This window comes from Cynoglossus semilaevis, chromosome 20 (assembly GCF_000523025.1).
Source record: "Cynoglossus semilaevis isolate Cse_v1.0 chromosome 20, Cse_v1.0, whole genome shotgun sequence".
NCBI lineage: Eukaryota > Metazoa > Chordata > Actinopteri > Pleuronectiformes > Cynoglossidae > Cynoglossus > Cynoglossus semilaevis.
The window spans coordinates 3,722,873-3,739,872 of NC_024326.1; the positions used below are offsets into that span (position 1 = coordinate 3,722,873).

The 17,000-nt window shown below is 40.5% G+C and overlaps 1 protein-coding gene across 1 annotated transcript in view; it reads right to left on the reverse strand.

Annotated features, from left to right (window-relative positions):
* The window catches only part of tnr (tenascin R (restrictin, janusin)), a 118,632-nt gene that overhangs the window by 19,385 nt on the left and 82,247 nt on the right, over positions 1-17,000 (reverse strand). Inside the window, exons 18-24 of the mRNA XM_008333993.3 lie at positions 16,708-16,841; positions 16,431-16,560; positions 14,424-14,690; positions 12,093-12,212; positions 11,578-11,721; positions 5,869-5,988; positions 4,036-4,179 (exon numbers count right to left, since the gene is read on the reverse strand). Of these exons, the coding sequence (XP_008332215.2) occupies positions 4,036-4,179; positions 5,869-5,988; positions 11,578-11,721; positions 12,093-12,212; positions 14,424-14,690; positions 16,431-16,560; positions 16,708-16,841 (1,059 nt within the window). The remainder of the gene's footprint in view (positions 1-4,035; positions 4,180-5,868; positions 5,989-11,577; positions 11,722-12,092; positions 12,213-14,423; positions 14,691-16,430; positions 16,561-16,707; positions 16,842-17,000) is intronic.

Sequence of the window (17,000 nt, forward strand, 5' to 3'; positions counted from 1 at the left end):
GAAGATGGTAGTAGTGTCTATGGGCTACTGCTGTGAATCTACCAAATCAAATTAATATAAAAGTTGGAACACAAACCTGCAAATTGGTAATAAACCTGAAATACGATGGCAAATATACACACACTCCAGATAATCAGCGAATCCATGTTAGTGGAATGACCCACGGATCACCATCAGAACAGGGGCGTCCCGAACTGCCTTCAAGAAAAAAACCGAGCTCTCCAGAGAGCGCCCCCTGTTGTAGCACTCTCCTGTACTTCCCTCCTCCACTGCTGCACTGAGTACTCTTATGTCACTTTGGTTTCTACTAAAGTTTCTGCTGAATGCATACACGTGAATGTAATTATAAATAAATGGTGGGAAAAAAACATCACCTGACCACATGCCACGTGCTGCATGCTTTAACGAAGACAGGTTCATGACAGCACTGTGATTATTAGAGCTTTGCATTATTTATTCCCATCACACTGCTGACCCCGGTGACCCTTGTTCTAATTATTCTGTAACTCAAGCTGAAAACAACAAAGGTGATTGTGATTAGAATGAAAAGTATTCACTCACTCCTACATGCTTTTTTATAATGACCTAATATTTAGTCAGTCAGTCTGACCTCTGTAGACATTATCTCAACATCTTCCTACAGTGGAAACAGACAGTCTTTTATTTGTTCCACTATGTATCTGTAATGTTTGTCCTAGAGAAAGCTCTTTATACTGACTTAAAAAAATGTTACATTTTCACTGACTTTTTCTGGTTTACTGAGAGCAGGATTAATGAAACATTTCATATACTTTTGAAAACTAGTAGTTGATCACAGTACTAATAGACAGTTTTTAAGGATATTGAGACAAACCAGCTTTTTATATGATAATTTTTATGCTAATCAATGGTGATGAATATTACAATTGAAAGTTAACTTTTATTCTTATAAAGTTGTCACATTTAAATGTGTTTTCCCCATACATTTAAAACACAGATTAAATGAAGAAATCAGTGCATGGAATTATGTTTAACAAACCAGAAAGGCATCCTGAAAAAGGAGAAGAAAATTGTCTTTTCCTTAATAGCAGCACTCTCAGCACATGAGCTGATATGAGTTTAAGCTCTAGGAAGTTGCCCGAAGCAAGGATCTCTGCCACTTCAAAAACTTTCCAAGTACCTCTCAGCAAGTGGGCTCAGACACATCTAAAGGGGGAAGTCGTCCCAGTGCTGCAGCCCACAGGCTTTTACAGACACCTTCATCCTTTATTCTCCAGCCTTACAGCTTATATATCAGCCTTAGGGGAGCCGAGTTGCCTTGCTGTGTTGAACTCCAGAGACACTGAGGCAAAACAACAAAACTTCTCTCCTCAGTAGTTAAGAGTCATGGGGATCAACAAAGAACACCAACACACTCACTCACTTTCCTAAAAACACTCAGCTTTCCAAGTTGCGAGGACCTGAATCAATTTCCCACTGCTCCTCTTAAATTGATCATGAAACAATGTAACAAAGACAAAGGGTTCTGAGTTGGTAAAAATCCATACGGTGAGATGTTGTTATAGGGTTGGTAACTGTGATACGTTCCTGAATATTTGACAAATAATCCAAGTTTAAAAAGTTTTCAGATTTCAGTTTCTGTTGAGTTATTCAACTTATCATAATTATTTTTTATTTTCTTCAACTATGTAAAATAGAAACTAGATATGATAACAATGACTGAAGTAAACAGAGGAGCGGACGATGACCTGTCAGGGTAACACATTAATCCAGTCAGTGGTTTTATCCTTTCCAGCCAGTTCTCACTGTTATTAGTTCCACTGCAGAGAGAACTCTTCTGGTGACAGCAGCAACAAATAGATTTAGGATTTCAATTATAATGGTGTAATTAACAACAATAGAAGTGTCAGGGCTTCCAGGTGATTCATGCTATAATTTGTCCGTCACAGGAACATGTGTGTGTGGTTCTCTGTGCACTTGTGTTAATGGGTTTCCAAGGCTGCATATATTTATCGAACCCAGAACTCTATTTATTTTTCCTCAGTAAAATGAAGTAAAACCTAAGAGATGCACCGACAACTTTATCCAAGCGCTCGTACTCAAGTCAGTGTGGTGTGTTTTCTAAATGCAGTTCAGTGACTCACTGTCCTCATGGGCAGTTTATTAAAGAATCTCCACAATGGCAGCTGTTTGGAGATATTTCAACAACATTAAATGCAGAACTGTTTGGGTTGTTTTGCATTGAAATAGTCTGATAGAGAAAGGAAAGGAAAAACCGGCTATGGACATGTTATTGTTTTGTCACTGCTGTGATGCTGCACGTCACCCTATATGTAACATGGCAGTACTCACTACTCAAACTAAACTCAAACCTAAACTACGTAGCCATATATATTAAAAAAGAAAATGTATTTGGACAACCACAGTAAAACCCTTAATACGTATTCTTTACTTTGTTGGATTTATCTTTTGAGAAGTCTTTAAAAAATGTTCAGAAAAAAAATGTAGCAGTACATAGGAGACAAGTGACCAAATACATAGTTGCATAAAAGGTCAAAACAAGTTAAAATCGACTCAGTATAAATCAGTATAAACTGACTAAATATTTCCAACCTTTGAAAAATTGAAAAAGCTTTAAAAAATGACCATTACTACACCTTTCTACCCACAATTCCCCCAGTGTGGAATCAATGAGGTTCAACCTAATCTCTCATCTAAAAAAAAAGAATAAGAGTATCTCCTTTTTTTATTACATAAAGTGGTCAAAAAAACCAGACCACAACTCCATGACAGTCTAACTAGAGCACAGATGCATTTTTTTAATATGTTTTCTTCTTTTGTTCTCCTGAGAGGCTGAGGTGCTTCCTGCCGTCGGAAGAAGTTCCAAATTAGAAGCACCTTAAACTGCCAACAACACTTGTTTATATTTGAGTAACTACATCCATGCGCCGTGTTGACATGGTTTTGCAGGTACACTCCTATTTTCCCCAAGACCCATTTCTGTTGTGGAGCCAGTGCAGCCCTGCTTTCACATACATTGTCAGAGTTTGTTTTCCTTCCTGCTGGTTTGTCTGTGCTGCATTGCAGGACAGGTAGCACAGCTACTCCTTGGGGAGTACCTGTATGTATTTCTCTGCTGAGTTAAAACTTTTTTTTTTTCTCAGACCCTAAAAGAACTGCAGTAAAAAACAAAGTTAACAAAGGTGCGACTCACCTAGACTGGACTGGATTTCTCACTTCTTATATGATTAGAAAGGTGCAGGTCAAAGAGTACGGGGTGAGAGAGGGAAGGAAGAGCTGTTCCCAGCTTTGTTCCCATGTCAGATGTGCCCTTGACTACTGCATAGTGTCTCACTAAATACTAACTCCTATAACAAAGGTGGGTGACTCTCAGCACTGTGTATCTCCAGGAGCTCCAAGGTGAAATTTATTACTCACTTGAGGTTTATGTTGGCCAGAGCAATAAAGAGGAGAGCTGCGCCAAAGGCACTCGCTGCTGGCAGACAGTGTCGGGAGATATGTGTGGCTTCCAGGCTGTTATTTCCAACAGGCTTAACCATGATGTATCAGGAAACTCGTTAGCACTGAGACTGTAAAGTACACCGTCTTAACGTGTGGTTGAAGTGGTGACAGTCAGCCACAAAAGTGTCACTACAACAACATCATTAAATAATCATTTTCTAAAACAGTGAATCACACAAAAATCCTTTGCTTGTTTTTGTGGTATGTTGGGATGTCACATGATGGACGTGTCTGCTGGTGCAAACATGCCACAAGAACCCGAAAACAGAAGAAGCACAAGAAGAGGAAGACAGCATGGAAAAAGAAGAAGAATACCAACGACAACAACAAGAATCATTTTCGACTCACTGGTTGAAGGATTGTGGTCTTACAGACCAATGACTGTTGTTCCTAATTCTGCCTTTATTTCATGAGTAAAACATCTCCTATTTACACCACAATAGACCTTTGGCTAGATTTCTGTTTTTTGTGTGTGCATGAACACGACTTAAACCAGAGCGGTATCCAGTGACGATAAATTAAACGGCGACTCACGTGTTTGAAGGTTAGTGATGACCGTTCCACTGGTGAGCGGTCCTTTGGTGGCGTAGAGGGCGACGGAGTAGACGGTGCTGGGCTTGAGGTTGGACAGCTGGTGCTCCTGCCTATTGCCTTCCACGAGGATGGTGTCAGCTGTGACTGGGGAACAGACACAGGGTTGAACACAACCACACTGCCTAACAAAGTGGTTTTTTTTTCCAGTGCTGAATAAACTGCATTACATCTGTTTTAATAGTCAAAGGTTTATTAGTGTTAAAAATTCTCTATTAAATATTGCGTTATTTTTCAAACTTTAAATAATAAATGGGACGTCTTGAGTATTCTACAAATAAATGACGAACCATTTGTTCTGCAGTGAAACACAGTCCGATCGTCGCTCCATTCATCAGTGCGGACAAACTGACTGGCCAATTTAAACAGAATGAACTCAATCACCGTGGAATTATCTACGTGCAATTTTACTACTAACAAAACGCCTCCGACTTGACAGTGAAAAATGTCTCATTGAGAAAATGACTGCGCTATGGTGGGTCATCAAAATGTCAAAAGAAGACATTTACACGGTGTCTCCAGTGTGGACGTCTCAGGAGTCTGTACGCTCAGTTTATAATGTGCAGAAATAATTACAGGAACTTGAGGTCAAACTGTCACTAAGATTTTAATATGGATTATTCACCAACACGACGAGTGTTTTTTAGTTAACAAAATATGTGCAGCCTTCTTTTTTTTCATGGCAGAAAAACTCAGCTTTGGTTTATAATATACTTCAGGGAAAAGGTCAACACTGTGCATTGCACTTCTCCATAGGCTGATTGGTTTTCAAATATACGCACAGTGAAGATATACTGTCCCTGTACGTGAGAGGATCTGGCTGGGATCCAGTCAGTCAGGAAGTAATTCCACATTGATTTCTACAGATAAGTAATACAGACCTGTGTGAACACCTTCTGGCACGGCTTATGCAGTGACGCACGCGCTCATAAGAAACACGTCCCCAGTTACACTTTCTCCAGCTAATTCACACAAGTCAGTAAATAATTGTTGACACTGGATTTGATTAACGTTTGACTGGTAAATGTATTCACTATATTTTGCGGAGACCCTTTCCTGCCAATGTTTGCAGGTCATTCCTTTGAGTCTTTTTATGCTTCCCGTTTTCAGAGGCCGTGCTGTGCATGTAAAGTAGTTTGAAGGCGGCACGTATCTGAGGCTGGTTAACCTGCCGTAACATGTAGGTCAGGCACAGTTCAGGTAGTAAATTATAAACTGGCCCTCCGAGGCCACACTCTATGACCATCTCTTCCTTATCGGGATGTAGCTGAGACACAAAGTGAAAACATGGGTTGCATAAGAAACACATGGCTCTCACTGAAAGCAAAGACTGGGGCTGAGTCTCTGGGCTTCCACCATGCATAATGTAATGAAAATAAGACAAATGGATCCGTATTGCCTCAAAGGACCCGTCATGGCTCTCACTCTTTAATAGGAAACCCTTAATCGTACCTGTCATAACTACACGTGCTGAATCCAAATGAGCTAAAATGAATGTGCTCATTACAGCCAGAGTCTGTGGGCTGGTGTTACACACGTCAGCAAACCAAACCAAAACAGAAAAGTCCTGGTGCTGAAAGAACCCAGATGGGGACATCGAATGGAAACTATAACTGTAGTTCTCGTATGTGTGTGTTGGTCACCTGACCTCATATACATCAGATAGTAACAAATCATCATTGATGCAGTAAAATCTAATTATCATCCACGGTCGAACACAAATATCTTCCCATCATCAGACTAACAAATACAGTACATGATGTTGTGGAAACTTACTCTGGTTGTGTGTGAGGGTCAGCACATAGTTGTCAACACTGGACAGAGGGGCGGTCCATCTCAGCAGAGCTCCTTGTGGAGTGATGTTCAGAGCTGTCAGCTCAGCTGGCATGTCCATGGCTACGATCACAACAAAGCCAAGCACAGAAGGTATTGGGTTAAAAATATTCGAAGACAAAAAAAAGATGTCATACATTTTATCATGCATCGTATCATACCACATCGCATCACATTATATATTACATCATTGTCATGTGATTATCCCTTATTATTATTTTCTGCTTTACTTATGTTCTTCCTATCACCTGGTTTACATGACAGGACAACAAGACTTAACTACAGTCATTAAAACCATCTACATGTTGCAGAGATAATACATGCAATAAACACATATTTTCCAAGTTCACTGTTTAAACCAGAAAGTCACCAACCAATGTTCTTCCTAAAACTGTAATGAACCTCATTCCCACTTTCAGTCACTTTCCCGAGTTCTAACTGAACATCACAGAAAAATTTATGCAAAGACACATTCTCCTGGCTCAGCGGTTCCCTCCCCTCTTAATTATACCTTTACCTTAATTATACCTTTAACCCCCAGAGTTTTAGCCCGATTATTTCCCTGGGATTCTTTTCTTGGCCCAGCAGATAGTTTCTGCATGTTTCTGCACAGACTCAGTCCACATACTCAGTCCTATGCCTTATAAGAGTAAAAAAAAAGTCTGCTCATTAGCACAATGAAATGAGTTGGTCCTTCGTGTCACTGCAGTAGATGAACAAACCTAATTGAAATCATTACTTTAATTGCAAAAGGTTTAAGTGAATGTAATGGAATGTTGCCAAGTCAATTAGAGCAGCAATGGAGATTGAGCGTTGATGGGCCCCAAGTAAAAAAAATAAAAATAAAATAAACAGATCATCCTTTGCATCGGAGCCTCTATTAATCCAACTCTCCATTTAGTGATTGCAGTTGGTGAACCACGTGCAGGAGCCTGGAGCTAACGATGACTCTCAGATATGAACGGAGCCTCAGCACATTGTAGCCGGTGCAGTGGACCTTGGGGCATTTCTATGGTGATCGGAACCTGAGCACAAGTACACCTGAAGTGTTTGCGTCCAAAAGGCTACAGTTGTTCATTATGTACTCAATGAATGGACAAGGACATGGAAACACATGGACGTGAAGCTTCTCCTGTAGTAAGGGTTCAGTGTGCAGTCCCTCTGCAGCACGACACGTTTCCACCGATAAGTAATTTATATGTGGATTCAAACATTGTCACATGACTAGTCCCAGTGTGGTGCAGCACTTGAATTGAATCAATTGAAATTGTAAAGACACAGGGGTAAAGGGTACGAAATTAAGCATGAACTTGTGTTTATCGATAAAGACTGACTGAAGGTTACACAACGGATAATCACCAGGGTTTAACTATGGATCCATTTAAAAACATGTAGATATTACATGAAAACCTTGGTGTGGACTGCAGAGCTGAAACCACCTTGGATTCTTTTCAACAGTCCAAGCTGAAACACCAGACTACGCTGTTGAATAAAATAATAAATTATGTTGAGAATTAATTTCCTACAGCAGCAGGGAAGGTTTGTAAGTCAGGTTAACTCACATTTAAAATTAAGCATTTTGATTGGCTCAAACTTCTCACATTACCAATTCTATCATCTGAGATATCTGCATATATTATCTATGTTTCTGTATCGAACCACTCCCCTTTAACTACTGTCATTCTCAATGTATTTATAAACTGTTTCTGGTCTTTGTACCAAGACCAGAAACAGTTTCTAACCCTAAGAACTGCAAGTTGAGGCTGCTATGGAATCAAACTTTTTTCACCCCTGACCTTGAATCCCAGAATCCCCTCAACGTCCCCTTTGCCTCTTGACTTTTTAACCTGGACACAGCACAGAGCTCCAACATTTCTGCACATCAGCATACTGTACTGTACACTCTGGTGGCCAAATGGAAGGCTTCAGTCTTTTAGTAGAGTCTGGCACTGCAGAGGTTGTCTCAGGGGTTGTGAAGTTTCACTAAAAAATCACACACACTCACACCTCACTCTCTGCTCCAAATCTCCAGTGAGATACTTCAATTCTTTTAGTGTATTCTTTTACAGGTTTTGCTCCACTACCTGCTGTTCCTCCTGTGTCTTCAGACCCCGGGATGGTCTTTATTTCTTCTAAAAAGTTGGCTAATGAGGCATGAAAAGAGTTTTCTCCCAGGCCTCACACATCACTGCTTGGTGGAACGTAAAGTTCGGACCAAAGATGTGGTATTCTCAATTTGCCTTAATAATCAATTTTAAGGACCTTTACTTTCAGCACATTTAAACTTTTCAAAACTGAAAGGGAAACTATTGAGCAGAAGGCTTGAAAACGCTTCATAATTTATCAAAAATATTATATTTTTTATCATCATAATCCCTGGAGCAGCTGCTACACAGAAATGGTGTTTTCACCCCTAAGCAAGTTTATAGTGCTCCTCAGTGTACAAGCTGACCGTGAAAATTACAAACACAGCCCTTTAAACCTCCGCTTTGACAAAAACTGCATCATCGTCATCTTGGTGACGACGCTTTCATTATTCGGTGAAAATCCGGTTTGAATGTTTGAATGCTCTATTGGATGCTTCTGTCTGTGCCGCAAATGAAAAACAGGATTGAAACAGAACATTTATAATGGTAACGTATGAAAAGATTCTATTCACGTTGAAGGCCTCATTAGCTAGCTGTCCGTACCTTTTAATACAGCTAATTAAATAACTGTATTCATAATGTATATACAGCCATCAAACATATACAGTTATTGACTATTTGGTTTTGGTAATAATAAAAAATAAAAAAATCTCTCCAACAGTCACCACAGCATGAAAAAGAGATGCTCTAATAAATCATTCCTATCTTAAATACTTGTATTTCTTCAGCCCTTGTTGTGTTTTTACCCTCAGAAGTCACACTGCTTTGTGCAGTGGTGTAGTGTCATTATGTAAAGCCACAGACAGTTCACTTGGTACCAACACAGTCGGCTGTTGTGCTCCCCAGACTATCTGAACATCCTCTCTCATTACCGTGCTGCTTCACTGTGGGAAAAAAAAAACGGTGTAAGTGTGTCATGCACATTAACCCCACAGCCATACTGTATGTAGTAGAGAAACAACATAAATAGCTGTGAAGGGTTAGACCACAGCCGTACAAATGGTTCTATCAGCGCCACAATATGTGTGTGTGTGTACGTGTGAGTGTGTGAGGGAGCACTTTTTAATGCTGAATTTATTCAGACTCCAAATACAAACTGCCTGGAGGTAAATAATATATCTTCGTCTGTCATTACACCGACTCATCACTGAGGACGTCCAATGACAACACGGTCAAAGATACTCCCACATCATACTGACATTGTTTACGGTATATAAAATTACAAACTCCAGTTGCAGTTCTGTGATAAAACCATGAACAACGACTTCAGGAAGCCTTTGTGGACCACCTAAATTCAAATGTTTACCCACATCATAGTTTCACTGTTTTGGAGCTGAGGATAACACTCCATTTTCATCAATGGTCATTTTTTATTTTCATGCTGACCTAGGAGCTGCCTAAGTTGAAATGCGCCATGTGTCACTACATATTATTTTTTCAGATTTGTGATAATTTTCCGTGGTACTACACTCCCACAGACTTTTAATTAGACAAATATATTTTGTGTTTACCTTTAGTCATTTTTAGTTGTTGTTGTTTTCTTTATCAACTGAACTACCAAACCAGAGATAGAGAATTTGCAAATCTTTGTATAAAATTATAATAATAATCTAAAAAAATAATAATTGCTGGTCATATCTGCCAGATATGTATGTAAATTCAAAGCTCAGAGGCAATAAGAATGAATTTTTCAATGACTTTATAAAGTGTATAATTAGAATAAAAGTATAGACATGCACTAATGTTGAAAAATAATTGAGTCTGTGTGAATGTGCTCTCCGAAGGCACGTGGCATTAACGTCATTAAACTGCTTTGTCTAAGAACGACTTGTTAACAATGACATAATTGGCAGTTAGCAGCGGTTACGTCCTGCACCTTGGTAATAACGCTGCTCTCTGCCTCTTTATTAAAAGTGAGTGAAAAATGATGGCTCGCTCAGTTTAAATAATAATAATTGGTGTGATCTCTCGCGGCGCTTGCACTGACACGTGTAACAGCCGCACACGAACGAGTGCCTGGAAAAGGCTTCACAACACAGACAAGTCTGGAGCGACCTTCCTCACTGCCGTCTGCTCTCTACCTCCCCCTACCACCCCTCTTTTCTCTCTCCTGCTGTCCGTCCTGTGTTCTCTAAACTTTCATGTATCTTCCTAAGAACTACGGCTGTAGTTGTCATTTATATTTTTTTTTAGCCCTTGTTATGTTATTGTTGCTTTAGCAGCACATTCATTCAATCCCTGATTGATCGGTGTCGGTGACAACACTGCCGGGGAGGACTTTATTAGTCTTCCTCCCACTCTTTTGTTTTAGAAAGATTGATGCCTTACTAGGTGTCCTGTCACGCTGCTAATGAGCACCTTTATTAGCTCTTAAACAGAGCCGTACATGGTCCATTTAGCCCCAGCTCTCCCCAAAGTCATCTTATATTAGCAGTAACCTGCTGTGTTGGCAAAAGTAAACCCTGTCTGCTGTTATCTCTCAGCTCCTCTGACCAGCGACTCCTCTAAACGCCTGTTTACATATGGTTTGGGAGGCTGTGTGATATTGTCCTTGGTTAAGGGTATTTATGATGTCATCAATCTATAGTTTATTATTTCCCAGCTTTCATAGTGATTGACAGCTAACTGATGGAGAGGACTGAGTACGACGACACAGAGTGAAACCCCTTTGGCTTTGACTGGATTGATCCCTGCTCTCATTGATCACCACGCCCCCACTCCAACCCCCAATCTCAATTTCGTGCACTGCTTTTCATTGTCTTAATGCTACACACAGAGAGCTACACAAGCCCTAAATGACTAAATGTTATGATGTGAGGTGGGGAAGAAAAGCTAATGATAAAAAAAAGCACTTGTTAATACTGTCTCGTTTTATAAATCTGAACCATAATCAGATTAAGCACACTGCAACAAGAGGTAAACCCAAAATATTAAGAGGAGGAGAATTGATGAGGAAAAAGGCAAAGAAGGACAAAGGAGGGAGGGAGGGAGAGGGAGAAAGAGAGAGAGAGAGAGAGAGAGAGAGAGAGAGACCAATTACTGGGGTCAGAGACTGAACAGTTTAATCTTGCAGCAGCAGAGATTGCACCTCTTGTATTGTCAGTTGCACCATTAGATTGTGATTGTGTCTGATGTTTGTCTGCGCGTGTGTGTGTGTAGGTGTGTGTGTGTGCCCCTGTTTTCCAAATCTCTTAGAACCGAGCTGTTCTGGCAGTGGGGAGAACATGGTATCAGAGAGAGAACAGTCACAGATTACAGTAAAGACAAAGACTTCTGATGATAGTGTTCACTGACGTGGATGTAACAGCAGATTTTTTGCACATAATAAATAATTGCTATGATATATAATATAATAAACTATTTCACTTCCTTCAACATTGGAGCACTCCCAGTTCTCTGGTGTAACCACAAAATACAGCAAGAACACGACTAGAGCCAAGCTGAGCAACGGATCACGCCAAAGACGGTCATCAAACCCTGATGATGTTCCATTATTAGCTCCCACCTGTAAAAACAGAGGTGCTGACCACTCTGCTCTCCTGACTTCCCCTGACAGCGTTGATACTGATCTCGTACTCCGTAGCAGGGAACAGACTGGACAGGTTGTAGTTGGTCACATCATTGTCAATCACCACACTGTCCACACGACCTGCAAAAGACACACAAGGGAGAAACTGTCCAACTCCACATCCTCTTACTTTTTCTTTTTTTTTTTTGTAACTCCAGGCTCTGTGCATTTTGCATCACTGGGTAAATATTTAATCAATGCCAACCTTTAATTAAAAATTAAATTAAATTTCACAGATAAAATGTTACAGTTAATTATGTATAACAGGGTGAATAACAAGGTGCGCTGCCACAAAACATTTCACACGAGAGAGCGCTGCAAAAGCAAGTGTCACATTCGTTTACGTGAAACAGGAGAGAGCCGTGGGCCGTAATTACTGATATAAGGATCACCCTAATGTTAAAGTACAATTTAGAGACTCTTCACACTGTAAATCACACTGTAAATCCTACCTTTTGCTGACTGGTAGGACAGCTTGTAGTAGTCAAACGAAGCCAGAGGTTTGATCCAGGAAATTGTCATTGCATCTTCTGTCACATCTGACACCGTCACCTCTTTTGGTGGATCGATACCTGGGAGGGCGGTAAAGAATGGAGAAGATGTGGTCATTTCATCCAGGAACTCAGTAGAAGTGAGGAGTATGCACTGTGGTCAATTCTTAAAGGTGTAGCAGTGAGAATGTACTGAATTCTACATAAGGAACTCTCTCACCCATTATTGGTGGCTTTTGGCTTCACAGTATGTAATATGTATGTATTTCCTGTTTCCTTGGTCCAAAAAAGAATATAAGAAAACATAGGAAAATTTACTATTTATACATCAGATATGGCGATGTGGTTGCCTTACTCTGGTATGTGTCCAGTCAATGGACTTAAGGACCTCATGCATTGGTTTCATTATAAAAAACAAATCCAGCTCCATGAGACTAAGTGAACAAAACTGGCATCATTAACATCAAGGCTGAGAGCTGGGTTCACACAGTTGCTTCGACACTAGTTTTGTTTCTCCTCAGACACTGAGATGCCATTGAAAAGGTCATGCTGAATATAAGATGAGAAAATAAATGCCAGGTCATCAGAAGATGTACAAAGCAATAAAGGCATGTGATAAGTTTTAAAAAGAGGAAAAAAAAACTTCCTATCAAATTCCATCTACACAGACTTAAATGTAATGTATTTCTGTCTCTAGTATAAATTCATATGTATGTTATGTATTTTCTTGGCTACTGCAAAGAGGAGAATAACGGCCGTGGATGTTTACAGACAGCTCTGTCACTTGTATCTGCGGCTGTTACGCTGTCGATGATTCACTTTGCGTTGCGTAAGCTAATGAATGAATGCGGCCCTGAGGCAGAATACTTCCAGAGTACCTCTTCTACTAATCAATATGAACCACGGCTATAACTGCGGTTCAAACCTGCGGTAAAGTGTCTCGTGTCTAATGCTGCAAACACAGCGAGTGCAAACCCAAGAGTACATTTTATTCTACGCGAGTTCAGCCTCTCATCAACTCTTAGATTCAATTCATCAGGATGCAGAGAGACAGGTGCTGGAAATACTGTACAGTACACCTGTCTTAAAAATACTCTCTGCCGGAGTTTGCAATCTAACAATTTCTGTTTGCTCACACAGAGCGAAAAGGCAGAGGAAACAAGAAATGAGAGAGTTACAAGCCGCCAGACTTTTATACAAATGTGAAATAAAGATCAGATGGGAGCAAACAGGTGTCTCTGACACTGTTGCAAAATTAATGTCGCCGAGGTTCAAAGCTGACTTCTCCCTTCTTACAATTCATATTCGGCAATCTTTTCTTCCCTTCTAGTCTCTTTTACTACAGTTTTTTTTTCCACGGTTTTGAATTTCTCTTTGTCAGCTTAAAAATGACTGCCTTTGCCTTCCCTTATATCAGGGAAAACATCAGGGAAAATCCATTACAACCAGTAGTTTTTGAAAGACAGAGGTAGAAGTAAAAACAAATGTTTTTAGGTTTTAAGGAGCATGCCTTTCAGAGGAATAAAAAAACAATGTATGGAAATAGAAATGGCCGAGGGACAGCAAACGTTGTCCAGACACTGGATGACACTGTTTCCTACACGTGTCACTGTCAGTGGTGACAGAGCGTTCTCTGCAGGACAAAAACACTTTGACCTCGTAATTCAGACCTCTGATTATGTCGGCTGATTTTACTACTGTCCATGAAGGTCCTCATAAACACTACAGGTAAACAATGAGGAGCGTTCCTCAAGATGAAGTGTAATTCAAACACAAACACACTACAAAGGAACAACAAAAGGTGAAATAGGTCAACGGCTTTTCGAGGAGCTAACAACATGCCTTATATGGTAATATATTAACAGTCAAAATAAATGATAAGGTGTGTTGATTTGTGCAAAACATTTACAATCAGGGACTGCTTCATGTTGCACAGCACTTGTAATAATATTTTTAGCAGGTTGCACCAAAGGCAGAGCCTACATTTTAGATACAGCAGGTTTTAGTACTTCAAGGTACAGTAGACAAAAAAGGAAAACTGAAAACCTTCCAAGCAAAATAATATATAATACAAATATGTCTTAGATTTAACAAAGGTCCACATGTCCATGAACATAGCTTTGTCCCTGCCTGGCAGCGAGGTAATGAGAAAAAAGCCAGAAAGCACTGGAACATATGTGCAGAGAGCAGTCACAAACCCTCTGGCCTTTAATGTCATTCTCATTCTCACACATTTCTCTTCATTACTGTCGAACACCAGGCATCAAATCTCCAGGAAATCGAGGGTCTCACCTGTAGTGAGAGATGCAGTTATCGGCTCCGAGGTGATGTCCCCCTGAATAGTGATTAGACTGATGGTGTACTGTGTGGAGGGCAGCAGTCCTTCAACCATCAACCTTGTCTTGGCTCCTTCCAGAGTCAGCTTAGAGCTGTCTGTCCCATCGGCAGAGCTGAAGCTGAGGATGAAGAGGTCGGCGGGCGGCGCCGGGGCGCTCCACGCCACCGACACTGAGTCTGAAGTCACTTCTGACAAGTAGAGGTGGGTTACTGGTCTGATCCCTGAAAGAACGGAGGGTCCAGAGGTCATCGGAGAGTTTTCAAGGAAAGCTGCGAAGGCGGAGGCGATGGAACGAGAATGAAGTTGATGGAGATGCGACGCCGCCATGAAGTGAAAGGAATTAGTCGTGGATTTTGTGACAATGGAGCAGAAGCAAAGAGAGAGAAAACCTTGGTAGTGGAAGCAATGATTACATTTTTTTCGTGAAGAGAAAAAAATGGAAAATGAAGATGTGAGACGTCCATCCAAGGAAGGACATGATGACAAGCTGAGAGGGGAAACAGTGAAGGAGTTCAGTTTTAATAAGCCGGGAGTTTGTGTTAAAACTGGTTTTTGGTGGAAAATGTCCTGCACGGTCGGTATCAAAGAATCTGGATTTTATCACAAGAAGGGATGAATACAGAATGAAGGGTGGATGGGAAAGCAGGATTATTGACTTGGTGAGACAGCCCAGCTGTAATGGTTTTAATGAAGATGTCATTTATGATCCCAGATGATGGTGACACGTCTTTTGCAGGACTGTTAATCATTTAAAAGCTCAGAAATACAGGAGGACACTACAGTGATTTCTCGATGTACTTTTACCAATTAAATTAATAATCAGAAAGTCTTTACTATGCTGCACTGGAAAATGTTTCTTCAGTATTTTAGAAGAAAAATACTAATACTAGAAAAAGAGACAAGAAGCAAAGTATCATGTACATCAGGTTCTGCCAGGATTGTAGAACCAATTCATGCCAAGGAAGAATAGACATAGGGTTTTTGAAATTCTTCTTCGAGAGGCTTCTTAAGAAAGACAGACGCTTTATGGCCAACCCTGTCAAACTGAACAATATCTACTTATTGACTTTTACTGACACACACCTTGTACTGAAGAAATATGCCATACAAGTTTGTGCACAAAAAAAGTTCTAAGGTGAAGACAGCTCTAAATTCACTCCTTCAAAAAACGTTCTGTATTTTTCTTTATTCGTGCAAAACTCTGAGAATTTGGAGTAACCGGGTAAAAAAGTAACAAATACCATTTAGATTAACACGAGTGGTAATCAAACCTTCTGATGAATGGGACAGTTAACTAATGACTTAGTGCTAGTGCTAAGGTAGATTTTATGAAGATAAATGTGCAGAAAAGTCAGTGGGTGCTGCAAAAAAAAAAGAGCTGAGCAGACAGACGCAGACTGACACTTCTACACAGATTCAATGAGAAAAAAAAAAACAAAAACATCCAGGGCGTGATTGATATTCAGCGAGAAGGAGGCAACATCCATCAGTGGGAGTAAAGCGCCGCGTGTGTGAAGTTGAATTTGCTTCAGAAGAAACCAAAACACAATTACACTTACGTGCAATACAGAGGTGCAATTAGAGAACACTTGTAATAAGCTCATTAGCCAACTTGACTAATTTAGCATCACTAATTGCTGCCTCTAACTCCTTTAAGGTGCTCCATTTTTCATCTGCTTGTAAGCACCTCACCTGCTGCTGCACTGCAGGTCATTATTTTTACCATTTGACTCCTGTTAAAACACCATTGTGTTCGAGCCGTTCCCTCAGTGGTGTAATGATCTGTCGTGTTTTTGACTGAGACGGTCCGATATTGAATGTAACATAATTAAATGCTATCATTAAATTGGCAAAGGGGAACTCTTTTATCAATTAAGGCGAGTTATTTGACACCTTTATTTGAATTTAACAGATGACTTCATCAATGGAGGAATCTCTATTATCAACAATGTTGCTTCTACCTGTGAAGGCGTCTATGGTGGCTGTGGTGCTCTGCTGTCTTCCTCTTCTCGCCGCCACGGTGATGGTGTATTCTGTTCCGGGCTCAAGGTCTGAGATGGTGGTGGTGGTAACATCTTTAGGCACTGTCAGCTGAGGGAAGGAGAAACAGACGTAAATTTACTTTTGAAACACAAGGTTAAAGCTGTGTGACTCCGCCTCTACGGTGACTCACAGCTGACTCACAGCTGACGCACTATTATATCATATGGTACGTGTCATAAATGTCCAGTTGTTTACCTCGGAAGTGATGCCGCTGGAGGACGTGTACGTGACCTTGTAGTGGTCGATGGGGCCCTGGACCACACCCCAGGACAGAGTGATGGTGTTGTCAGTGGAGGCTGTCACTGTTAAATCAATGGGCACGTCCAGGCCTCAACAGAGAAACAATGTCATGTTAATGAAAGCCAAGCAGTGCCAAAGGCTCGAGGCAGACACATCGGCATTAGCATATTATATTAGCTGTTACACAGGGTAGTGCACCTGAGTGGTTTCACACCAACAGGCCAAGTTAGTGATGATAATTAATCAGA